This window comes from Protomyctophum parallelum (assembly GCF_964188405.1).
Source record: "Protomyctophum parallelum genome assembly, chromosome: 19".
Lineage (NCBI taxonomy): Eukaryota > Metazoa > Chordata > Actinopteri > Myctophiformes > Myctophidae > Protomyctophum > Protomyctophum parallelum.
The window spans coordinates 40,338,235-40,365,006 of record NC_139717.1 but is presented as its reverse complement, the minus strand read 5'-3'; the positions used below and the strand labels follow the sequence as shown (position 1 = coordinate 40,365,006).

Here is a 26,772-nt window from a genome sequence, read left to right as displayed (position 1 = left end):
GGCACTGATGACGCGGAGGAGGGAACACGCCGCCAGCACCCACAGCGCCCCGAATATATAATGTGAACAATAATTTGCTGTATTATTCATCCAAAATGTATTTATTTTTATTGCGTAGAATTGCAACCCAAATTTCACAGTCTTCGTTAAGTTTAACCCATTCTGAACGGGCACCCATTTTGGTGTCAGCATCATGTTATGCTTTAGCTATTGAAAAATAGCAGATCTACAAGCTCATATCGCGCCACCGAGTGGCGCGATACGAGCTTGTAGGTCTGCTATTTTTGAAAAATCGAAGAGCGACTGTCATTTTTAGAATCTGATCTCAGGTCAGAATGGGTTAAGTTTAACTTTCCAGGCTTCCATGGTTGGAGGCGTTTCATGATGCAACATGGATCCTAGCAGAGTTTGAGTAAAAGTAAAGTAAAGTAAAAAACATGTGCACTTCAATAGCTCACACCCTTTCAATGCCTCACACCCCACACACACAACTGTGGCTCAAACAACGGTCTCCAAGCATCAGGCCAAACATCAGAGACAGGTAGGAGTGATTTTGAAGTTAGGGTGTGCAGGGATTCTGAAGTAGCCTAGTTTCCACATCATCAGGGTGTTTTATCAGTGAGAGCTCACTGCGGGAGAGGTTTAAGTCTGTGACAGCCTGCAGATTAAGCTTTGATTACCCATGATCCTGCTGCGTGGAAAACTATGCAACAAGTCCACGGTGATTTCCTCCGAGTCAGATATACAGTACATGCAGTGTACACTATAGACATCACATCTGGCAGAAGAACTAATGATGAGATGAATATCCCTCACTGCTACCTCTAAATGTTAGCAGAAATTATAGAAATTAGTTATAAAAAGGTCTTATGAGGATCTGCAAAAAAAACAACACTCAGCAGTGAGTAAGAAAACAGCGGGGTGCATTACTGTGTTCTTAGCTGGATGCTGGTGGAAGCCTACAGTATATGACAGGCACCAATTACTTCTGCATTACACAATTCCATCTCCAACTGAGTGAACGAGTATGTGCACACAGTGGTGCATGTGTTCGTTTGTAAAATAGCATGCTGTGCTGTGGAAGAGGCCTGAGAGTTGTGGGTTTTGCTATGCGGTACACAATGCAACGGTGCCTTCCTGTGTTGAAGTGCTTGTGTGATCTGCAAAGGAAGAACTCCCTTTTTGTAATATGCTTTGTAACGTGCTGAATTTCCCCACCTTCTTATCGGGCAGGCTGAACAGAAACTCCCGGTCGAAGCGCCCAGGCCTCCTCAGCGCCGGGTCGATGGAGTCAAGCCTGTTGGTAGCGCCGATGACCACTATTTCCCCTCTACTGTCCAAGCCATCCATCAGAGCCAGCAGAGTGGACACGATAGAACTGGATAGAAAGGGAAACACAGAACAGATCGTATGTATTATATGACTGAACACATACAATTCAGCAAACAGATCAACCCGCTAACCCCACACAGCTGGCCTGGGGGAGGATGTGGACAGCCATATCTCCTCTGACACACATGGTGTCACGAGACGCTTATTTCCACCGCACAGACAGTGAGGAGTTTCTCCGCTGCTGGAGAGTGGAGCACATGCTAAGGAATCTATATCTCTCCCAGCACCACTCCCAGCTGAACTGGCCACCCTGACCAACCAGGATTCGCCAATGCAGCGACATGGATAACTAGAAAAAGAGTGTGGTTGCCGCAGTGGCTTACATATGCCCCTCCCACTAATATTGCCAGCCAATTACAATTTCAAGTCACACCTTAGATCATGTGTAAGTAGGATTTAATGAGATGAGATGAGATGAGATATACTTTATTGATCCCCGAGGGGAAATTGAAGTGTTACAACAGCATAAAGTGCATAGAAAACTAAAAAGCTAAAAACTACTGGACAGACAGAGCAACACAGAACAGACACAAAGACATATCACACAAGACCAGACAACCAAGGACCATATGTCATTTTGGGGGGGGCAGTTCTTATGCCTTTGCATTAAAGAGTCTGATGGCAGTTGGCATGAAGGAGAGTCTGTAGCGTTCCGTACGCATCAGGGGGAGTGTGAGCCTACGGCTGAAGGTGCTCATCCTATCCCGCAGCACCTCATTGAAGGGGTGGGAGGGATTTGCCCGCATGGAGTCCAGTTTAACCCCGATCCTCCTCTCCGCGACTGACTTCAGGCTCTCCATTCGGAGGCCAACAACAGAGCTGGCCTTCTTTATAATTTTATTGAGCCTATTGAGCTCACCGGCCTTGATGCCCCCACCCCAGCATACCACTGCGTAGAATAGAACGCTGGCCACAACAGACTGGTAGAACATCACCAGTAGTCTGCTACACACCCCAAAGGACTTGAGCCTCCTCAGGAGGTACAGTCTGCTCTGTCCCTTTTTGTAGACAGCCTCTGTGTTGTCTCTCCAGTCCAGGTCCTTGTTCAGGTGGACACCCAGAAACTTGTAGGAGTCCACAATTTCTACCTCCTCTCCCTGGATGGTGATGGGTGCTGGGGTCCTCCTCTTGCTCCGCCTGGCGTCGAACACCAGCTCTTTGGTTTTTTTAATGTTCAACAGCAGGTGGTTCTGTTCTGCCCAGCCGATGAAGTTCTCCACCACGCTCCTGTACTCCCCGTCATTGTCCTCAGTGATGCAGCCCACAATGGAGGAGTCATCAGAGAACTTCTGGAGGTGGCATGTTGGCGAGTTGAAGCTGAAGTCGGAGGTATAAATGGTGAACAGGAAAGGTGACAGCACGGTTCCCTGGGGAACTCCAGTGCTTCCCATCACCACCTCTGACTGGCAGCCTTGTAGCCGCACATACTGTGGTCTCAGGGTGAGATAGTTGGTAATCCATTCCACCAGGTTGTGGTCCACATGCATGGAAGCAAGCTTCTCAGCAAGCAGGGGGGGCCGGATGGTGTTGAACGCACTGGAGAAATCAAAGAACATGATCCTCACCGTGCTCCCCTTTTTCTCCAGATGTGCGTAGGCCCTCTGCAGCATGTAGATGATGGCATCCTCCACACCAACTTTGGCCCGGTAGGCGAACTGTAGCGGGTCCAGGGACTCACTCACCACCGGCCGTAGGTGCTGCAGAACCAGTCTCTCCAGGGTTTTCATGATGTGTGAAGTCAATACCACTGGCCTGTAGTCGTTCAGAGTACTGGGATGCGCTCCTTTCGGCACTGGGATGATGCAGGATGTCTTCCACCTCTTCGGCACCCTCCTCAGCCTCAACGAGAGGTTGAAAAGGTGCTCGAACACCGCTGACAGCTGGTCTGCACACATCCTCAGCACCCTTGGACTGATGCCATCGGGCCCTGCCGACTTGCCCTGATGTAGCCTCTTCAGTTCAATCTTCACCTGGTCAGCAGTCACAGTCAGTGGTGGTGGAGGAGAGGGGGGGGGAGGGGGGGAGGGGGGAAAAGGCAACGTGGCTTGTGCTGGGATATGAGCTGGAGGGCCATGGGGAAGGTTATCCTGGGAGCCGCTGATATCAAACCTATTGAAAAACAGGTTGAATTCATTGGCTTTATCCTGGTTGCCCTCCACTGACCGGCTGGTGGACTGCTTGTGACCAGACATGGTCTTCAGCCCCTTCCACACCTCCCTCACATTATTCCGTGCCAGATTATCCTCAACCTTCCTCCTGTAGGTGTCTTTAGCCTCACTGATCCTCTTTTTCAGCTCTGCTTGCACCCGCTTAAGTTCCGCCCTGTCACCAGCCTTGAAGGCTCTCTTCTTTAGATTTAGAAGGTCCTTTAGGTCTCCAGTGACCCAGGGCTTGTTATTGGAAAAACAGCGTACGGTTTTGGTGGGTATGACATCATCCACACAAAATTGAATGTAATCCGTAATACAGTCTGTTAGTCCATCAATGTCCTCCTCATATGAGTCATAGAACACTCCCCAGTCCGTGGCCTCGTAGCATCCTCTCAGCACCTCATTTGCCTCAGGTGACCACTTTCTCACTATTATAGTGGTCACTGGCAGTTGTTTGACCATGGGCGTGTATAGGGATGTGAGGTGAACAAGGTTGTGGTCAGATCCACCCAACTTGGGCAGTGCTGTGCATTTGTATGCACCCTTCACATTAGCATATAGGAGATCCAGTGTCCTATCCTCCCTCGTAGTACAGCTCACAAACTGATAGAAGGTGGGCAGGGACCTGGAGAGTGACGCGTGGTTGAAGTCACCTGACACTGCCATGAATGCACTGGGATGTATTGTCTGGGCTCTTGCAATCGCAGAGTGGATGACGTCACACGCTGCTTCCGCGTTCGCAGAGGGCGGAATGTAAACAACAAACACGAGGACGTGTGAGTATTCACGGGGCAAGTAATAAGGACGCATACTAACAACCATCAGTTCAATGTCAGGCTGCCAGATACGCTCTTTTACCGTGATGTGCCCAGGATTACACCACTTGCTGTTGATCATCACCGCAAGACCGCCGCCTACGCTCTTACGGCACAACTTTGTGTCCCGGTCGGATCGAACAGTCACGAATCCATTGACTGACACCACGGAGTCCGGTACGTCCTTATGCAGCCATGTCTCTGTGAAGATCATCAGGCTACACTCCCGATACTCCCAGTGTGACTTCGCCAGCTCCGCCAACTCATCCATCCTATGTGGAGCTTTGAGTGACCTCACGTTCCCCATGACAATGGACGGCAGACACGGTCTAAACTTTCGTCTGTTTGTTCGCCGTCTCACGCCCGCTCTGCAGCCCCGAAATCGTCGCATGAGTTCAGCTGGTAAGTTCAACTTCTGCCGTTTGTAGTTCATGTGCGGTTTCCTCAGGGCTAACAGCTGTCGCCTTGAGTATACAGTCATAGTGTGTGTGTCACTATGTCCACAACAGACAGGTACAAGCTAAAAACTATACTGCTGCTATAACATCAAGCTAAAAACAAACATAAAACAGTAAAATATGCTAAAACGCTAAAACTCTAAAACACTGGAGCTGCTGTAACAGGCAGCTACTTCACGCAGCGCCTCCGTGTTGCCAGGTTTGGCCATGTTTTTGCGACAAACGGTTACATTTCTCACATTTGCGGCGCCCCCTATGGATGAAAATGGAAATGCTTTTAGAACTTGGTTGATTGAACCACCCCTGACATGTGATTCAAATGTGGGATGTATTGGACATTCCGTTCGTGATTTATGGCATTTTTTGTGATATAGGCCCCTTCTACTAACTTCGGAAGACGATTACGGCCGAACGATACGCACTACCAAAATTCTGCAGTTGGTGTTTTAATCGGATAGGTCCAGAGATCATGTGTGCTGATTTCTGTGAGATTTGGACAAAATCTGTAGGAGGAAAAGCAAAAAGTGTGTTTTGGATCAAATTCAAAATGGCGGAAAATTTATCATGACGCAAATGGGCGTGGCCTATATGGGGAGATGCGTCATGACCCAAGGAATCCAGGGAAAAAATAACTTTGCGCCACCATGAGGCCGACCTATAAAATTATAATTTTAATTAATTTTAGTGGTAATTATGAATTTATCCTCCAAGTTTTGTAACTATAGTCCTCACAGTCTCAGAGGAAGAAATACTTGAATGTGAATTTTTGCATTTTCCCATTCATGTCAATGGGAAATTTTAATTCACTAATAAATTCATATCAATTAAACTATACAACTATACAACAAAATACAAGCACACGATTCCCGATCTTTCCGGTCAATTTGACATATGGCTCAAGTGCGTACAGTCAAAACTGTGGGAGGTATAATGCGGCAGACTAAAGACTAATCCAGTGGAAGTAAAATAAAAATAACTAGAAAGTGTGGTTGCCACAGTCGCTTACATAGGCCACTCGCACTAATGTTGCCAGCCAATTACAATGTCACGTCACCCCTGTGATCATGTGTACCCGCATACGGCCTGTTTTGAAACCGAATATACATAAGATATTTTGACACTACTTTTCTTTCACTTAAAGGAGGAAACTGATGACCAAAAGATACAAAAAGAGAGAACTATGACTCATTTGGACTTCATGTTGACATATCCGTGGTGCGGTAGATCATATCATGGCGATGCAGTCCGGTACGCTTTTAACCCATTTAGTCTTCTAAATCCTGACAGTTTTCTGAAAAGCCTGTTTCTATGTCAGTCATTCTTAAGGTTTTTCCATGTCAAGGACCCCAAATATATGTAATTGACCGTCGACCCCCATCTGAAAATATGTTGTTCCAGCGACCCCCCATGAAGCAAAGATTGAGTTAAAAACGATCGCTCTGACAGAATATATATTCAAAGATTTGCACCACATTTTCACGATTTTTCAAAAATAGCAGACCTATAAGCTCGTAGCGTGGCACTCGTAGCGTGGCACTCGGTGCCGCTCTATGAGCTTGTAGATCTGCTATTTTCCAATAGCTAAAGTATAAGGGCCGATTCATACTCCTATTTTACCGCTGTTTCGGCGCTGTAGAGCTGAAATGATTTCGGCTCGTCAGAAATTTTCAGTAGCACCGAAGAGCCGACTTTAGGACGGTACCCACCCCCCCCCCACCCCCCCCCGAACCTCAAATGACGTCACATTGTAGGCTCTACAGTGCCGAACCGACTTTTATTCGGCTCTAAAATAGTATGAATCGGCCCTTACATAATTCTTAAAACACCAAAAGGGCCCGTCACTACACCATTGGTTCTCAAAGTTGTAACTGTACAGTACTATGCTGCGTGAATAAACATACAATTTGATAGCATACAGTAGAGTAGATCACCCAGGTTTTATGGTTTTTCCAATCCCCACTCGTGTGCGTGCGTGTATGTATAAGTGTTGCAACACTTAAAATGTAGAATATGACATTTTAACGGTAATATCGTATATACGATTACGTACACGCGTGTGGGTATATGGATAGGGTGGCCTGGCTGGGTGTATGACTGGACTACCGCGGGGCTGAATGATTCAGCCCTGCAGCCCTGCTGTGAGATATGATCTGGACAACAGATGTCAATATGAAGTTGAGGATAACATTGACCACTTCTGTGTCTTAGTCACACTGTGTGTGTGTGTGTGTGCGTGTGTGTGGGTACAGTGTGAGCTATGAAAATAACAGTGCTGTCATCGTTTAGGGAAGTGAAGATAGTATATAGGAACTCAGTGTGTTGTGAAGAGGTCAAAAACCTGCAGGAAGAATTTAAGTCATAAAGGTACAGATGGCTGTAGCGAGGCATTCTGAAAACATCGAGGTCCAACATGGAGACCAAGACGATGCAGACTACGAGAATGAAACCACCGTCACTGCAAGAAGAACTACTGAAGAAGGACATTATGAGAGTCTTGATCTGCACAAGATAGGCGATGCCGTCTATGGAGATCTACGCACCAAGAAGAAGCCGTCTGGTATTGCTATTACTAAGACTAAAAATCACCAATACAAACACGTTTTAACCTTTTAAAACCATAGATTCAAAGATTTAAACTGATCTCCCTCCCTCCTTCTCCTACAGTATAGTATGTATATGTTTGTGTGTGCGCATGTGTGTGCGTGTGCATGCATGTGTGTGTGTGTGTGTGTGTGTGTGTGTGTGTGTGTGTGTGTGTGTGTGTGTGTGTGCAAGAGAGACAGAGAGAGAGAGAGAGAGAGAGATTATGTAGCAAAGCCCCGAATGCTAAGATAAAAGAGCATTCACGCTCGCATTACATCTTATGTCCATTTGTGAGTTCTCTGACTGAATTAACTAAGTACATAATTTACAAGATCATTACATCATGAATCATGATAAGTGCCATTTTCATTAAACCAATCAAGGACTCTGAGAGTAATAATCAGTAATAAATGATAGTTACCATTTATTAACTTGTCAATAGTTCAAGCCTCTCATCCTTGAAAGATGTCTACATATATTTTTATGCTTTTCCAGTCTTGACAAAGAATGTGAGACAGAGGAGAGTTGAGGCCGAGGACAGTTATAGAAGTGATTTTAGACGTCATTTCAAAGTACTTTGGTCCGGTTGGGTTTAGCTAACAGCATTTACTTTGATCTTGTTTTTGTCTTAACAGGGAGGCCTTTCAGAGTTGTTGTGGGTGTTGCTGTGTGTCTGGGGATGCTGTGTCTTATACTGATGGGTGTGACCATAGCCCAGACTGTGCACTGTGAGTATATATTCACTAAACTACCACATCACTCACTCAGGGAGTTTGTTGCCTGAAATTTTTGTAAATGCGACAAGTATTAAGGCCACCACAGTATTAACCCAGAACTTGTAAAAAAAATGTTTTTCTTTTTAATTTAAATTTATTTTTGTGTGTGTGTAATTATTTGTTCACAAACATTGGGACTGGGCGCACGGGTGACCGTTTCATGTAATCAATTCCCAACAGATGATGAATGAATTGGCCTAGTGTTGACAATTTAATGCACGTAAATAATATTAACAACATTGAGTTTTTTCTTCTTCTCAAATAAAATCACACCTGTGTGAACCGAGTGGTGCAACTCCCCTCTCTCCCCCCCCCCTCCTCTCTCTCTCAGCACAGCATACCCCTCTCTCTGTTTCTGGCGCCCCCTACTGGTATTAATAAGTCACATACTCATGCGCACACCACTCGTGCTCATGACTACACACAGGTCTACACACAGGTACACGGACATTGCTGGTTGTAGGAGTGGTTGTACCACTCAAAAATGTCCACGCAGATGCTTGACCTAATCATGAACAGTAGCAATAACTGTCTGTGTCATCCATTTCTGTCCTTGCAGATCGTTCACCCTGCAGTAACAGCATGACCAACGACACCCTGGTGCTTCAGTATAACATGCTAAAGTCCAGCTATGATACCCTGACCCTGGATTATACCCAGATAAATATCCTCAACAGCAACCTGAACCGGGAGAAGGACCAGCTTCAACGTGAAGTAAACCAGCTGAAGACACAGCCAGCAGGTGAGAGAAGTTACAAAATAAATTAAAATGGTATAAATAAAATAAATACATAAATGTAGTGGAGTCAAAACTAACTACAATATTTGCCTCTGAGAAGTAGTGAAGTGTAGAAGTATAAAGTAGGCCCATTGCAAACTTGAAATACTACTAAACAAATACCAGGAATGTTTACTTGAGTAAATGTATGGAGTAGAAAACACCATTGATAAAGTAGATGAATAGTTCTACCCTCCACTCCACTACATCTCTGACTACTATTATTATTATGTGTTATGTGTGTTTACTGTGTTATAATAGATTTTCAGTACATTGAAAATGTACTGAAGTAAAAATTGAAGTAAAAATCTCCTGTTTGATGTTTGTAGACAGGACGTGTCCCAGTGGATGGGAGAAGTTTGGACGCAGCTGTTACTACAGAACTACTGGACCGAAAACATGGCAGGAAGGTAGAGACGAGTGTCGGAGTCTAGGAGCTGATATGGTGGTCATTAACAGTAGAGAAGAACAGGTTAGTGTGTGTGTGTGTGTGTGTGTGTGTGAAGGGTGTGTGTGTGTGTGTGTGTGTGTGTGTGTGTGCGTGCGTGCGTGCGTGCGTGCGTGCGTGCGTGCGTGCGTGCGTGCGTGCGTGCGTGCGTGCGTGCGTGCGTGCGTGCGTGCGTGCGTGCGTGCGTGCGTGTGCGTGTCGATCATTATAGTGAAGTGTATTGAATAGAATTAATGATGATTCAAAATCATGTACAAATAATCAGGTATTCATCAGCGGATTGAGGACTCGTGCATCATGGATTGGTCTGACCAGGACTCAGGGCAGATGGACGTGGGTGGATGGAACACCACTGACAACAGAGTGAGACATTTGACATGTTTTTCATTGTAATCAAAGTCTATCAAAGGCACTTTATTTGAGTGACTGAGTGGATGTGGTTAAATAAATACATTGTTTATTGTGCAGGTACTGGGGCAGTGGATGGCCTTATAATGATGAAGGCAGGAACTGTGCAGTCTACGAAGACAGAACTGACCTTGGAACATGGGCTAATGGTGGATGTTCAGCATATGCACGGCCATCAATCTGTGAGACTAAGTGATGTTTGTTTTCACTTCATTGATGAAACTGCGAAAATAGCAGATCTACAAGCCCACAGCGTGTCACAACACGATGCATTGTGAGCTTGTAGATCAGCTATTTTCACAGTGAAGATAGTGCAGAAGTGTGGTGCAGGGGCCCCTAGGAGTCATTATGCGGTTCCAGTGGGTCGCCAGATATATATATATATATATATATATATATATATATATATATATATTTTTTTTTTTAAGAATTGTAGTTAGGCTATTCTTTTGTACATTTTAGAAAAAGTCTACACATTTATAATTTAGACTTTTACAAAAACGTCTCGGGGGTCTCTGACAAAGACCTTTAGATGGGGGCCAAATGCATATCAATTACATACATCTACAAATGGTAAAAAAAGAATTACATAGCGCCTTTATCCAAGGCACTTTACAGAGATTGTGCATTACATTGTGCATTACAAGCTGTGTTTTGTTCTGCTTTTAACGGTTTTTGTACTGTTTTTAACCTGTACGGCGACCTTGAGTGCCCTGAAAGGCGCCTTATAAATAAAATGTATTATTATTATTATTATTATTATTATTATTCACCCATTCACACATCGACGCCGGGGGAAACCATGCAAGGCACCAACCTGCACATCGGGAGCAATTCGGGGTTCAGAGTCTTGCTCAAGGACACTTTCGACACTAAGGGCCGGTTCATACTCCTATTTTAACGCTGTTTCGGCGCTGTAGTGCCGAAATGATTTCGGCTCGTCAGAAATCTTCAGTAGCACCGAAGAGCCGACTTTACATACTGTACATACTGTACATACAGAGGCACATTTGATGAACAGTCAAAGTGATCAGCAGGGCTCAGAGCATTAATGCTCCACAAGGGCTCATTCAAGTCAATCTGAAAGACTCATGGGATTCTTTTGCCCAAGCTCCCCCGATAGTCTCAACTTCTCAAGAATTACCTCTGAACATGAAAGGCTAAAGCCCAGTCCACATCAATGATTCGCAATGCAACAAGTCACAACTTGCAACCATTCTATTTTGTTATTATGTCATTCGTTTTTGCTTGTTTGCTCATATCATATCATGTCTTTTTTTTTTTTTTATCCCACGATTTTGTAACCCATTTTTCACTGTATCATATCATGTCTTTTTGATCTTCTTATATTCGTATTGTTAGTCTTTAACCACATGAACCTTGCATTATTATTCATTATTATTATTCTAGTCACAATAGGTCAAAGTCATAATAGGTGAACATTCTGAGAAAATAGTCAGACATTCTTCAAAAATAGCAAATCTACAAGTTCACAACGCGTCACAAGGTATTTTTGATGAAGCTGATTTTGGTCTAGCCGCTGTATAAAAAATAAAGCTGTATTTGAACCCTGTTTTTTTATGAAAGCTTTTAATAAAACTTTACTTGACAAGAGCATTATTCAACTCTTTATTTAAGGGGGTTTTATGATTCAAACCTTAAATGGTGGAAACCACTACATAAATAAATGGCGCCCTATGTGGGGGCATGATAAGATCATGTATTAATACCACGCTATACAAATAAAAAAATTGTGCTACCTAATTTGTGGTGGCGCTACCAAATGAAAAGGTAGGTGGCACCAGTGCTACCTGTGAAAAAGTTAGTCTGGAGCCCTGCATGCTGGTATCTAGTACGTATGTACCAGCATGCATATTTGATATTTCTCTCTATTGTTTAAAAAGTTTCAATATTATATTTTACACTTCAAACCACCCCTTTCCTCAACTGTGTCGGTTTCCTTGGGGGTAGGGTAAACAATGCAATGTTTCCCAAGCACAGGGTATTCTTCTGGATGTAGTTCAGTTGAATGAGTCCAAACTAAATGTTAACGTGTAACTGTTGCTCTTTGATCAACCGTCAAACTAAATCTGCATTTCTTTCCTTCATTTATTTTTTATTTCATCCAGTCATGGTTTTTTTTTTTGGCGAGAATTTCCAATTCTAAGCAGCAGTCTACTCTGTGCCACTGCAAACGTATAAAAATTCACAGTGCAGTTTGTTGGGTAATGACTGAATATGCATGAAGACTCATAGATATGCACTATTCCATTCCTTGCTACTTGACTCTCCCTATGGGAAACTCTAGTATGCCCTTGAAAAGTAAATCTACAGATACCTACAGAACAGTTGGAACAAACTTTTGTGGAACTGGAAGAAAATAAAGGGCCAACTTCAGTCATGACATATACCCGGGCATGCTGGTGGCAAACAGACCAGATAGTGCTTCCACCACATAATTGCAACGTCCTCTGTTCAATTCTGGCTGAAGACCTGGCTTTTCTAACTCTCTCAATTGTCTGTCTGCTCTACACTGTCCTGTCCCATATAGGACGATCAATTTCTTACAGTAGGTGTTAGTTATATAGATTTTTGTTTTATTAATCGAACAATCAAGAAGTGTAGATTTTTTTTAAAGAATCGACTACTGATTTACCACTATATAAAAAAAAGATATATATATATATATATACAGTATATATATATATATATATATATATATATATATATATATATATATATCCTTCCTTTCATTTTATTGAATTTAACTGTTGCAATAACGTAGTCCAATCTAAATAACAACAAAAAAAGCATTACTAAAAATAACTACTACTAATAATAAACTATTGTAACAGATACTTTCATAAATACTATACCCACTATTTTGTAAAGAATTATAACTCGAATGTTCTATGCTAGTGCTACTAAAAAAACAACAAACACTGTTACAATATGTAACAGTTTGTGTAATGATTAAAGAGATGAGAAGCTTTCTTCCGCTTCCTCTTATTACCGGAAAAGTGAGATATAGAAAATTGAGAGTGAGAGTGAGAGGTTGGCTGTGAACAGTCACGGTGAGATCAGCCATACCTGTGTATCTGGTCCTGTCTGCTGGAGCGAACCGGAGCCAAACCATCAATCTCATCAAAGAAAATAATGGATGGCCTCATCAGGTACGCCTGATGAAACAAAACCAAAAAAATAACTCAAACCACTTCATATTGTTAATAGCACACGCCACTCTGTTTTTCAACCTTATCTCCAGCTCTTTATCAGTGGGAGCAATGATCAATATATATTGATGAATCCGCCAACGGTCTCTGTATAACCAAGTCAGAAAATCAATAACACCCCAGATTGTCCACAAGATGACATATTGCAATAGAATATTCAAAAGTGCAACCTCTCTCTTCTCTTCCACTAGGGGCCACAATAATTCGTGTTTTTTCGTTTTCTGTGAAGCACTTTGTAACATTGTTAAGAAAAGTTCTGATACATAAATTAAGTGTATTATTATTATTATTATTAAATTAATATTACATAGGGGCAATGGCCTCAGGAACTGCATGAGAACCAGGCCTTTGCAGTACATTATTTTTTCTTTTTTTTTATTAAATTTTTATCCCACGATTTTGTAACCCAGTTTTTCTTTTCACCCAGTGCCAATTATCTAATGTAATCCTGGGCGCTACACTTCCTCTGCCAACCTGGGGGGGCAGCGGACTGACCTCATGCCTCCTTCTATGCATGAGGAGTCCAAGCTGCTTCTTTTCACCCGACAGAGGGGAATTTCCCCGGCCGGACGTAGCGCGTGGAAGGGACACGTTATTCCGACCAGTTCCTTTCCCCTCCATCAGGCGCCCCGGCTGGCCAGGGGGAGGTAGTTTTAGAGACCAGGATTACGGCATGTTTTTGTGAGGGTATCTACCCTAGGGGACACGGGGAGAACATGCAAACTCCACACAGAAAGGCCCTATCGCCAACCCCCGCCTCGGGTATGGGCACTGATGACGCGGAGGAGGGAACACGCCGCCAGTGCCCACAGCGTCCCCAGTGGGAATCGAACCCAGGACCTTCTAGCTGTGAGGCGACAGCACTACCAACTTGACGTCCCCAACCGGAAATGACATCGAATGTTGCCCAACAGGTGCTCCCAGCCTGTGGAGCGATGCGCTCGGTTATGATATCAATAAAGTTCCGTCCTTTTATTAATCTCCGCGCCGAGCGCTACTATTTGATAGGACGGAGAACTCTGTTTATGCCGCTCGGGGTGTTAACCACGTGATGTAATAAACTGTATTATATGCACGCTCTATGTAATTACATGAAAAGGAAATCATAAGAGTGACAGATAGATTTCAATATATTTAACTTTTTTATTCCAAGAATTAGAAGCATACAGTAAATCTGTAGCAAACTGGGCAGACGATTGAGTGGATGGTTTTTTTTTTACGTCCGGATATACCCTGTCCAGGACAAGCATCAGACGCGCCTCCTCAGGAGACTTGGCTCAGATATAAACCCTAATTTGATTAGGAACCCGTTGCGACCGCATGCCCTTGCTGATGTCGACCCCAGGCAGGGTTCAAACCCCCAACCTTCTGCATGAAAGGCAGCTGTTTAAATCTCAAGTTACTCCCACCCAAGAGTTACAAATAGCTTTCAGAAAGAAGGTTGGATGTCCTCACACCGTTGTTAAGCTCCCAGTAGTTTATTATTATTAGTATTATTTATTATTGGATTTTCTCACTGAAAATGAATGCCATGAATTAGTTACAGTAGATATTAATAATAGAATAATAATAATCGTGCACTGAAATCTGGGCAGGCTGCGGTATCCATTGTAGCTCTGACCTCCACCGACTCACCTGGTCAAAGAGGAGGCGTAGCTGGCGTTCCGATTCACCGACCCACTTGCTGAGACAGTCGGCTCCTTTCCTCATGAAGAAGGACACCTTCCTGTCTCCTTGGCTGCACTCATTGGCTAGCGCCCGCGCTACCAGGGTCTTTCCTGTCCCCGGGGGGCCAAAGAACAAGCATCCTCTGGGAGGGAGAGAGAAAGAGGGGGAAAATGGAGATGTCTGCACTCCTCTCACCTTTGTCCGTCTTCGGATGATGACAAAGCCAGCTGTACTTCAAATAAGGAAAACTTCTTCTAAATTAGGATTAAAGACCTTTTAATGGCCATGGTACTTGGCTCGTGGTTGAGTATAGCCGAATATTAAGCCTGATGTCGTTCCCAAACCAAAATGGAGTTTGAAATTAAATTGAATTGAAACCAATTTGCTCCTGGCTCGAAAGTAATAGCTTGGGTATTGTTGATGGGATGCATTCAGAGCAGTTGTAACTGCCTCTGAAGAAGATAGCTGAGAGTTAGGCTACAGCTAACTGTGTACTCTCATCGTCGTTATAGCACAGAGGTTGATGCATGCAGCAATCCTAACGCATATTGTATACCAGATTGTAGTTCTGTATTGGAATTACAGTTCTGTTTCTCGTCTAAATCATTTTATGTCTAAATGTTCTTGGCCTTTAACATTCCATTCAGACTCCAATTCAAGCAACCACAGAACGGAAGTGTCCCCGAGACACAGGCTCTGATCACGACACCATGTCAAAAAGGGTAGACTTTTGTCCGAAAACATGAAAAGGTATTTAAAGTCAAACATTTGACGGCAACAGCAACTAGCGTCTCGTGTTAACTCTTCTCACCTGGGAGGCTGGATCTTGAACTTCTCAAAGACTTCTGGGTAAAGCAAAGGGAACACGACCATTTCCTTCAGGGACTGGATGTGGTTACTGAGACCTCCCACACTGTCAAACCGCACCTAGACACACACACACACACATTAGTCATGAATCCCATAGCACTTGCCGTAGCACTTGCCCTAGCCTCAGTGACCTTACAGGCCTATGCAAAGGCTATAAATAGCATTTTATGTACAGTAGACATAGCAAGTATAGTTTCATTATATAGATATTCCACAGTTCTTAGCCAACGTATGATTCATGATGACTATTGTGATGAATTTGATGTATTACCATATTGTGTTCTTGCTTACTGTAAATCGCTCTGGACTACGAGTGTCTGCCAAATGACTATATTGTAAATTGTATGAATTCTTAAAAGTAATATCGCCATATACAGCCTTGTTTATTTATATACTTGCATTTACTTTTTATGTTAAGCCATCATATGAATTTGTATTATGCAGTTACACTACATTGAATTAATCTGTGCCGCGTGACCGCTGCTGTACATGATCTCTGTGATCCATTATTGCTTTATCCCATTCTGACCGGGCACCCGTTTTGGTGTCGGCATCATGTTATGCTTTAGCTATTTAAAAATAGCAGATCTGCAAGCTCATATCGCGCCACCGAGTGGCGCGATACGAGCTTGTAGGTCTGCTATTTTTGAAAAATCGAAGAGCGACTTGACATTTTTTAGAATCTGATCTCAGGTCAGAATGGGTTCAATCAGACCAGTGTGTGTCCTAGTGGAAACCTCGAATGAATCTGATCTCAGGTCAGAATGGGTTATACGTGCACTCACTGAACTATCAAGGCTCATGGGGTCCACGTCGGCCAAACTGGCGCCAACTTTGGCTCGATCGCGCAGCACGCCGCTCGCCAGGTCCTCTGCACACAGGTTCATGGGCAAACACCTGGTCAATAACAGAATGTTGTTACGTAGGCTGTAGGGGATAATCAGTCAACCACATATGAATGTCCCCAGTTCAAATCCAGCGTGAAGCCTCTGCTGCATGTCTTCCCCCCCTCTGTGCCTGCTCTCCATGTCTTTGTATGAATGAAAAGTGGAATGTCATAAACCAACTACAAAGTAGTTGTTCATGAACCACTACTTTGGTCCAGTCACCCCCTACTTCTACACTCTGAAAAAGATATTTAAATGATGTGCAAAGGCAACTTAAATTACTACAATTAAACAAATACATGTGGGCCCAGGCCGTAGCGTAACGGTCTGGGCACCGGACTGGTGATCCAGTCGCGGTGTGCCGCGGGTTCGACTCCCGGACCCGACACGGCCTTTACCGCATGTCATCCCCCCATCTCTCTCCCGTTTCCTGTCAGCCTACTTTCTGTCCCTTAAAAAAATCAATAAAAGGCGTAAGCCGCAAAAAAATAAATCTAAAAAAAAAAAAAAATAATAAATAAATAAATACATGTGTAAAGTCCAGAGGCACATAATTGAGTTGACTTGTGTGTACAGCTGTATGTAGTCATGTTAGTAAGCTAGTTTCTCACTAATGTCTATAACGGTGGTGTGTTGCTAGCTGACCGAATCGCTGACCACATATTCACAACATCCCAAGTCCTATCCAGATAAAGCTATAAATAACAGCAACTGACTGTTTCAGTGAGCTAAAGAGAGCAGAGAGGAGAGAGATGGGCCAAGGCCGTAGCGTAACGGTCTGGGCACCGGACTGGTGATCCAGTCGCGGTGTGCCGCGGGTTCGACTCCCGAACCCGACACGGCCTTTACCGCATGTCATCCTCCTATCTCTCTCCCGTTTCCTGTCAGCCTACTATCTGTCCCTTAAAAAATCAATAAAAAGGCGTAAGCCGCAAAGAAATATCTTAAAAAAAAAAAAAAGAGAGGAGAGAGATGCTGTCACCTGTTCCTAGCCCGGGTCATGCTCTTGCCCTTTCTCCTCTCGAAGCGCTCTTCATCAGAAGACGAGGTGGTGTCGCTGCTGTGGATGGCGTGTTTCTTCACCCTGGACAGGAGGAGAGGTGTGAGAAATGTGTTGATTTCGTCGACTAATACTATGACGAAAAATGTTTCGTCGACTACCTTTTTTTCACTGACGAAAACTAAATGAAAACTAAGCTACAGTATGAAGCTATGAAGACTAAATATATTGAAACAAGAAAAAACGGATTAAAATGTTAGGGACTAGTGGACAACTGGACAAGATCCAGTATAAGTACTTTCACACTTGGTTGGTTGCATGCTGAAAATAGTCTCACAATAGACTCACAACGCTTCGCGCTGTGATCTAGACATTATCCACTGAGAATGCAAATGTCCGACTTAGAACGACTTAGGTAGGACATGATGACATGCAACAGACGGGATCCGCACGTAATTCCAACGGAGCATTAGAGTCTGCATGTCAAACAGTTTGCAGATTCTTTTTTTTTATCACATTTCAACCTCATATCTCTCGCTCACTCTGTGAGGGGAACAGCCAATGCGTGCGTCTACTCAGATACCACGCCCCTAAAAACGGACTTTTCCAGTAATGTGTAAACACGTCCGACATTGGACAGCCTGCTCCGGTTGCATACTGCTACAGGTGAAGAGGGAAACACCGGACCCAAATCCTAACCCGATTCCCTGAACATTGTTCAGTGATAATATAATGGTAAAGAGTCTAAAAGGTCTCTAATAGACCAAGCAGTCTTGTCCTGGCATCCGACAGTGTCTGGCTCAGATCGGGTGAGGTCAGGTGACGTCTCGTGTTTAAAGTTTCTCCAAACACACTGCACAGAAACATTAGCTCGTGACACACTGTCGTACTGGAATGAACAACGTTATAACATTATAGCATACTCCTCGCAAAAATGTGACTGATGCTGTAATGAATGCAGCTCTTTGAGTTGTTGAACATACTTCTGCAACTCGCAGGGTTTTACAAGTGAGTTTTGTTTCGTCTGCAACATTTGACATTTAGACATTCTTTTGCCAGAAATGAGAATGTTCCATAAAATAATTGCAACTATAAAGTGGAGGTGTTTCAGTTGACGTACCATCACTCTCTCTTTCCATCGCACAAAACTCGCTGCAGGAGCTATATCAACCATTGCACATAAAAATATGTCTGTCATGTTATCAATTGCGACATTATTTTGCCAGAAAAGAGTACTTTCCATAAAATAATTGCATCCATGGCGCTGGCAAGTCTTTGCATCCGTGGCGCTAGCAAGTCTCACTCTCTCTCTCCCTCTCACACACGTGACACACAGTCTCTGCTTCAATACATCTTTCTTTCTTTCTTTCTGTCTGTCTCTCTCTAAGCATTTTCCAGTTTGCACTGGGCAAATGCAAGTGATACGCTCAACACATCCCGCCACCAATTAAACATACTGCATCAAGTGACCGGGCCTCACAAATGCCTGGCTACCACCACTGGCACAAAACACAATGCTCACACAGTCGCCATTGAAAGGTCTTTACCTAGCTACAAAATTAATTGGCACAAAAAAAGTCATCAGCTGCTATCATAGTCAGTCAAAATATACATGTTTTGCTTATTGTCTGTCACTTATAAAGTGCATGTGAGATTGTGAGACTGCTGGTTGGGCAGTAGGCTTGGTGAGAGTAAGGTAGTCTGCAACTATCCTCCTGACCACAAAAGGATGATTGATGGTTGTTATGCATAAGGTGCGGTGCACAGATAATGAGTTGTGTCCTCGACTTTGGAAAGCGTGAATCCCATGTATTTGAACTCACACAGTTAAAACAATGGTCGCTTCTGTGAGCACTAAGAGCACTGCAGACTGGAGCCCTGGTAGATGTTGTAAAGCGTTGCATGGTTGGATACAGAACTTTGTTTAGTATATAATATATGACTACGAAATTTCACAAAAGTCCTTCTACTGACCTTATATGGCTTCTCCTTGCCGGGGATCTGTGGGTGTCGAACAGTGATGGATTGCTCTGTTTCCTGTTTACAGGCTCTGAGGGGGCAAACACAGAGGAGGAAGAGCATCGGACACAAAGTCTCCAAAACTAAATAAATGTGGTTCAGGAGGTGAAATACATAAACCCAGGCAGTCACAACCAAACCCAAAAGCAAGTTAAAGAGTGGGCTGCTGTTGTACCAATAGGGGGCGCCTCATATCTCTGCACGGTCTTGCGTTGCCTCAGGTTGTACGGACGGTCATCCTCCTCTCCTGCCTCTTCTGCTTCATCTCCTTCATCTTCCTCATCATCCTCCTCTTCCTCCTCCTCACCGTGGGATTCTGAACAACAGACACCACAGACAGAGCATCCATGAGGCCGGAATAGGACCATCCCAATGCTGAGCTATTCAGAATAATGTTGAACCTAGTGTTCAACTTAATTTTGAATAGCTCAGCATTGGGATGGTTCTATTCTATTTACATAATACAGGTGGAAGCTTTTTGAGTCATCTCAAATAAAGAAATTAGTTTGGGAAAATGTTATTATTATATATTTTGTGCTTTACAAAAGTGCAATGGAATGGAACAAATGCAAACAAAGTAACAAAAAAAGAATTGAATTGAAATGTGTTTATTTATTTTAAACAAATTGTTCCAGTTCCAAGCAGCACAACACGGAAGGTGATTTTACCTTCCGTGCCCTCCTCTTCCTCTGGCTCCTGCTCCGGCTTGCTCATGGCTTTGTGGTGCGCCGCGTTCATGGTGAACGTGTTCCGCCGCAAGGACTTCCTGCGTTTCACCCGGGAATACATATCCATGTTTTCCTGAAAATGGAGGAGCACAGCTTTAGGGTCACACTCATTGTTCGCACCTTTCCCCATTTCCCCATTCTGAGACCAAACACCCACAGTTTGCAGAGACAAGGTTCTTTGTATTATGCAAGAGGAAAGTGGGGGTACCGCCTGGTGTGCAGCCTATCGTAGAGGTAGAACAAGGGCAGGTAACTTTGAGGATAGAGAGGGCCACCATCATTTCCACACTCACTCCAGAGGGCCACATTGCATATGCTGTCCGGCAGAAACCTCTATCTCAGTATTTTAACTTTTTTCATAAATGAATGCCCTACTTCGTCATTCTACAGTATGTCACACAAAAGTAGCTGATATACAAGCTCAAAACGCGTAGCACTGCACTGAATTTTGAGCTTGTAGATCGGCTATTTTTGCTATATATGAATTGGAGTCCTGGATTCTTTGTTGCCGTTTCTGAATTGGAATCCTGAAAAATTAACATTTATTGATTTTAATTCAAATGCATTTAATTATACTTATGTGAACTTTATGAACTGAATAATATATCAGTATTCGTAAATTAACCTGTGGGCCACGTTAAGTGAAGGTGGAGGCACTCACCTCCTCTGTATCTCCAGTCCACATCCGAAGCCTCTCCACCTCCCGGTTCTGTCTGATGCTGCTGATGTTGTCCATCTCCTGGAGGACTGCCTCTGCCGTGCTACACACAACGCAACAAAAAAACACAAGACCCAATCAGTCTCACAACTGGGACAAGCATAGCGCACATACTCTGCATAATCACCTTCCTTAACCCATTTAGGCCTGACGTCGAAATTTAAAAAAAATCTTCTAAATCGCGACGGTTTTCTGAAATATCTCATGTTTCTGTATCAGTGGTGCTCCATGTCAAGGACCCCCAGAATTATATGTAATTTGCCTCTGAAAATACGTTGTTCCATGGACCCCGCAGAATCATAGGTTTGAGTTAAAAACATTCGCTCTGAAAGAATATATATTCAAAGATCTTCACTACATTTTCATGATTTTTCAAAAAAATAGTAGATCTTGTAGCACGGCACTCTGTGCCGCACTATGAGCTTGTAGATCTGCTATAGCTAAAGTATAACATAATGTTTAAAATACCAAAAGGGGTTCACGTTTTGAATGGGTTAACTTGTACACGTGATTGATTTATTACAATTTATATCTGTGTAGTATGACTTTTGCCTTTCTCTCTTCCTTGTTGCATGGCTGTGCCGAGTGCCGACAGCTTGTTGTGTGTACTCACAAAACAATAGACTGCATTTAACCACCCGCTGTACATAAGCACCCTGCACCCTATTAGAGCAATGGCAATCAACCATCGGCAATTTAACACTCTTTTGTCAGTCAAATTGAACATAGCATACCACATTGATGCCTGCTGGTTGAGAGGGACTGATTTCAAATGTTTGCCTTCGTGTGGAAATTGGACTGTTCATGTAGGAGAAGACTTTCATGAAGATTTCATGATCTTACTTTTTTGATGGATATGACAGAACACTCTTAATGAAGGTCCAGAGGGACCGAAACGCCATGTCAATGCTTGAATAAACTTGAAGATGCTGAGCAAGAGCATTGTGCGGGATTTTTTGTTCATGATCGTTTCATTTGTCACGCAACGCCCAACGCATCTGTAACTGAACGTGAACAAAGTGGATGTGCGAATATTTTCTTTGCAAACATTATAACAGAACACTCAAATGTGCTTAATATTAACATGCAAGATCACAATAAACTTGTTACGGAATACTACAACAGCATTCAGGCCTTTTAAATTAAATTGGGCCTGTGGGACATGCAAATATCCCAAAGCAACCCTGCTAATTTCCCCCCATCTGTGCATGTCGCTCATGGGAATAATTACAATTACAACATAGATAGGTATACTCAGCTCGAGAAGGAATTCACACATCAGATGTGCCGGCGGTACTCCAAATGAAACCAACTGAAGTTCAGTGTAAGTGGACCCATTCTATTAACACTACACTTTGCTTGGACTACCAAAACAATCAGGCAAAATTAAAATCTCACATCATCTTGTAGCCTTTGACGTGAACCCTAGCATCCCTAGGCCCTACCCTTGGTGGATCATTTGCCGAAAACACCGTCTACAAGCTCACAATGCATCTCATGGCGACATGTTCTAAGCTTGAAAATTAGCTGTTTTTGGCAAAGAGATTGGTGTAGAGGGGAAAATCAAGTACAGACTAGAGCCAACTCAGCTCACTATAGAAGGTTTAAGTGGTTAATAGTGAGCACAATTAAAAGTAATGCTTGCTACATAACCTGTAATAAGAAACAACTTTGTGAAGGGAAACTACTGTATGGCACCGAATGCTGTGGGAGCATAAAACCTAAAATGAGTTTGACAACCTTGTTTTAGAGAGAAAGGGAACAGGACGTGCCGAATTAGAAGCCAAATATAAATACTTTGGGGAACAAATACATCTGGAGGGCGAGTGCCTGGGTTTTCTCCTCTCATTTGTTGAGTCCAAATCTACGCCAATTTATGTCTGCCAAAAGAAATCAAGTGAACCTTAATTTTATTCTACAGGCAGGGACTCTGAAGTTAAGCTGATGTATTTTGTTCCACTTACTCTTTCTGTTTTTCTCTGTTAGAGGACACGATTAAATCAACGTTTTTGCCTCTGGAGGGATAGCATTGTGGCTGCTAAGGGCTGAATTGAAATGACAAAATTGATGTGTTGAGTGATTTGAACATGCATTCTAATTCTATCCTTTATTTCTCCTTTCCTATTCCTAACAATGTGTAAGACTGGCACACAGATGCGAGAAAGCTATGCAGCAGCATCAGTGATGGAGAATCAAAGAATCTCAGAGTTGATGACACCATGGCAAATCAAAAGCCAATCTTTAGGGCTAACAGTCGGACAGAGTGCAAAAGCAAGTGGGGCAAATTAGTTATTTTTGGGAAGAAATTTGTTCTTACAAATAACAGAAATGGCTTTGTAACAAAATAATTATACATGCAAATATTGCAGTTGTAGCGACAACATAGGGCAGTGGTCGGCAACAGGCGGTCTGTGGGCTAGAACTGGCCCGCCAGCGATAATATCTGTCCTGGCAAATCATTTTGTAAATAATTTGTAATATAAGATATAGGATTTGCAATAGGATATGGACAGCAACAGCTTTGCGCTGATGAAATCGGGTAGGATGAACAAATCGTTTTATTTCAACTTCCCTTTTGAGACTGTGTGGAAAAACTTGTCTCGCATTCAAAAAACAAACCAAAACTGTGTTCCACATGCCTGAAATTATACATTGTTTCTATCTGTTCTAAAAGACCTTGAACCATGAAAGAGCTCTTGTTCAAAAAGGAGTGCGACTCTGTCTCCAGATAAGATGTTCTTATGAAATGTTTTGATTAACTAAATATCCCAAATGCCACATTCAAGGATGAAGCCTGCACAAAATGAATACATAAGCATTTCTGAATGTGCCTGCAACATTTGATTCCACAGGCATTTCTATCAATTGTTATACCACGTGCACATTGCGTGCACGTCGAATTTAAATAAATTGAAAACAATATATATTGCATATAAGGTTTGTTGCAAGTTCCAGGTCCTAAATTAGCCATTGATTGTGTTTTGGGCCAACATCGAATGGTTTAGAAAATAAATTGGCCCCGAGGCCAAATTAACTTACTTGTTGAGCTTTGACATGGACACATAAAATTGATCAAAACACGTCACAGAAGGCAAAACAGTCCCGTAATAGTAAGGCACACAGACAATGTTGCGAGAAATAAGAACAAGTACACTGCAAAGTGCAAACCAATCCCTGTATATGAAGCTCCTGCAAAGAAATATCCAAACTAAAGCTATAATATATACAGTAGTACTGTGCCCATGAGGACAGCTCCACGAAGCTGCTTTAGCTTGCTTATAATACAAATATTTATAACATTGCTTTTATCCTCGATTCCCTGTGTTGCGCAAAAGCCCTCGTTTCAACCTACCTGTTGACCAGCTGGTCAAACAGCAGGCTCTGGTTGAGGTGTTCAAACTGGCTCTTCCTCACTCGGACGCCCCTCCTCCTGGTGTCCACATGCCCGTTCATGTGAGAGTGATCGCTTCTCCCTGACGTTTCGTCCCGGTGACTCATGTGGGCTGCAGGCAGCATCAACAGAATTTCAGATCAGAATCTCAGAACAAGGGCTCTCCCCAATGCTGCTCTAATTTAGCACGCCATGTTCTATTTTTATTATTAACCCATTCTGACCTGAGATCAGATTCATACGAGGTTTTCCACTGGACACACACACTGGTCCGATTAACCCATTCTGACCTGAGATCAGATTCTAAAAAAATGTCAGTCGTTCTTCGATTATTCAAAAATAGCAGACCTACAAGCTCGTATCGCGCCACTCGGTGGCGCGATATGAGCTTGTAGATCTGCTATTTTTCAATAGCTAAAGCATGACATGATGCCAACACCAAAAGGGGTTCCCGTACAGAATGGGTTAAGGATTATTTTTGAAGGCATGTCTGCTATTAGGTTCTTAGCGTACGTGTGATTCATGATAACGATTCTTATGTATATGATGCATTACCACATTTTTTGTTCTCGTTTACTGTAAATCGCTCTGGATTAAGAGCGTCTGCTAAATGCCTAAATTGTAAATTGTCTATACCAGCGAATGCTATATATAGTCTAGAACTGCACCTCCCAAAAGCCAAAGATTTTCATCATTTCCGTTCACTAAATAGATTTTCTAAAAATTTAGAAGTATCTAAATAGTCACCAAATGAATTCACTGCATGAATACTAGGGCTGGGAAATATATTGTATACACTAGCGATCGCTGGGGATTTTGGATATTATGATATGGAACATTTTATTTATTTATGTATTATTAAACGTGAGCTTGTAGATCGGCTGAGAAAATCTGTTATTATCTTCACAATTCAATATTATTGTCATAATATCGATAGAGGTATTTGGTCAAAACAAAGCATTGTGAAATTCGACTTTGTCTATATCGCCCAGCCCTTATGAATACAGTACATGGAAACGTGTAAAGAAAAAGTGTCAGTCATTACCGTGGCCATTTTGCATTGTGCGAGAGGACAACCTGTAGAGAAAACAGACAGACATGATGTAAAGTAAACAGTCAACATCAAGTGTGGACACAGTGTGAGTCATTAGCAGCGCGAGAACATTAGCATATGCAGGAATGCAATGTAATTCTGCATGAGAGAGAATGAGCGTAATCCACAGGAAGGCAATAGGAAGACTAGACTAGACCAAAATAAGGTGAATTAATTTGACAGCATCACTGATAAATGAAATAGTTGAATACAACAACAACCAAGATGCATGGTAAAAGTAGTGCAGGACAATCCTCAGTCCACCACCGGACAAAGCGGATGTGATTTTTGGGTGACAGTGAGTGACCCACATTTGGTATGTGATATTTATTTTGTCTTCCCTAGATGAAACCAAGATTATGTGGGCATTTTTGGGCAATGGCTGGCCTGGTAGCTCACTCGGGCGTGCCTCACAACAAGCCATCGCTGTTGGCACACCTGCATTGTTGTCAAGTGATTAAAAAAGTCATGCATTTGATGCATAACCTTGCACATATGCAGTGTGCACTCCTGAGCTCAACTGTGGTGGAAAATGCTTACATGGCATGCATGAATCTAATCACAGTCAATCAAAAAGGCATTGAATTATTAATAATCAAAGAAATCTAAAGAAAGATTTTGTTGCCTCAAAAAAAAAAAAAAAAATCACTTTGTTTTCACTATCGCCTAGTGAAACATGTTAGTAGTAGTAGTAACATGTTACTGCCACCAAAAGGTGGCAGTAACGCACCTAAAAGCGGCATCAAACAAACAAGGAGAGGTTGTTTTCCACAGCAGGACTTATAGAAACAGACTGCACTCATCCTCATGCTGAGCCTCGTCAGACTGCCATCAGGGTATGTTCCGAATTTAGAGTCTAAATTCTAGACGCGTTCCATTCCTGCACGTCACCATTTTTGGTACCACAGTGTGGTACTGCGTTCTACGAGCATGACACCACTGTATGTAGCACACCGGAGCAAATTATCTGGGGGGAACAAAAGGTATGTGAATGCAATGCTGTGCTGTCTTACCTGGTACGGTATGTGGGAAGGTCCCAGCTGACCCTCTGACCCTTGGTCTGAGGAGAGGGGGAAGTGTCACTAGAGCTGGGGGTGGAAATCTGTCTACGGGTCTTCTTGGTGGCTGGGGTTAACCGTGGACTGCTGGGACTGCTCACATCGCTGCTAGGTTCTTTCTGTAGAACAGAGGGAAACCACAAAGTCAGAAGAGCAAGAGAGTCAGATGAGCAGAACGACGCAACTTTAAAAAGGAACGGTTTGAGTGAGCCAGTAAAGCCTTTAGTTGCATGCTGGTGTCTCGCAAATGATGGCCTTTAGAGCTTGTAGATCCTGTGGTAGAGTCTGACCACTACCAC

At 43.1% G+C, this 26,772-nt stretch overlaps 1 protein-coding gene across 2 annotated transcripts in view; it reads right to left on the bottom strand.

Annotated features, from left to right (window-relative positions):
* Positions 1–26,772, bottom strand: part of atad2b (ATPase family AAA domain containing 2B) — a 636,500-nt gene that overhangs the window by 602,035 nt on the left and 7,693 nt on the right. For both annotated transcript variants that reach the window (XR_014570787.1, XM_083791050.1), the window contains exons 2-14: positions 26,429–26,592; positions 25,368–25,399; positions 24,284–24,434; positions 20,875–20,974; positions 20,154–20,286; positions 19,661–19,801; positions 19,441–19,516; positions 17,449–17,550; positions 16,365–16,476; positions 15,521–15,636; positions 14,677–14,851; positions 12,899–12,987; positions 1,219–1,378 (exon numbers count right to left, since the gene is read on the bottom strand). Coding sequence is in view for 1 of the 2 variants with exons in the window: in XM_083791050.1 (XP_083647176.1) it covers positions 1,219–1,378; positions 12,899–12,987; positions 14,677–14,851; positions 15,521–15,636; positions 16,365–16,476; positions 17,449–17,550; positions 19,441–19,516; positions 19,661–19,801; positions 20,154–20,286; positions 20,875–20,974; positions 24,284–24,434; positions 25,368–25,399; positions 26,429–26,592 (1,551 nt within the window). In the remaining variant the exon portion in view is untranslated. The remainder of the gene's footprint in view (positions 1–1,218; positions 1,379–12,898; positions 12,988–14,676; positions 14,852–15,520; positions 15,637–16,364; positions 16,477–17,448; positions 17,551–19,440; positions 19,517–19,660; positions 19,802–20,153; positions 20,287–20,874; positions 20,975–24,283; positions 24,435–25,367; positions 25,400–26,428; positions 26,593–26,772) is intronic.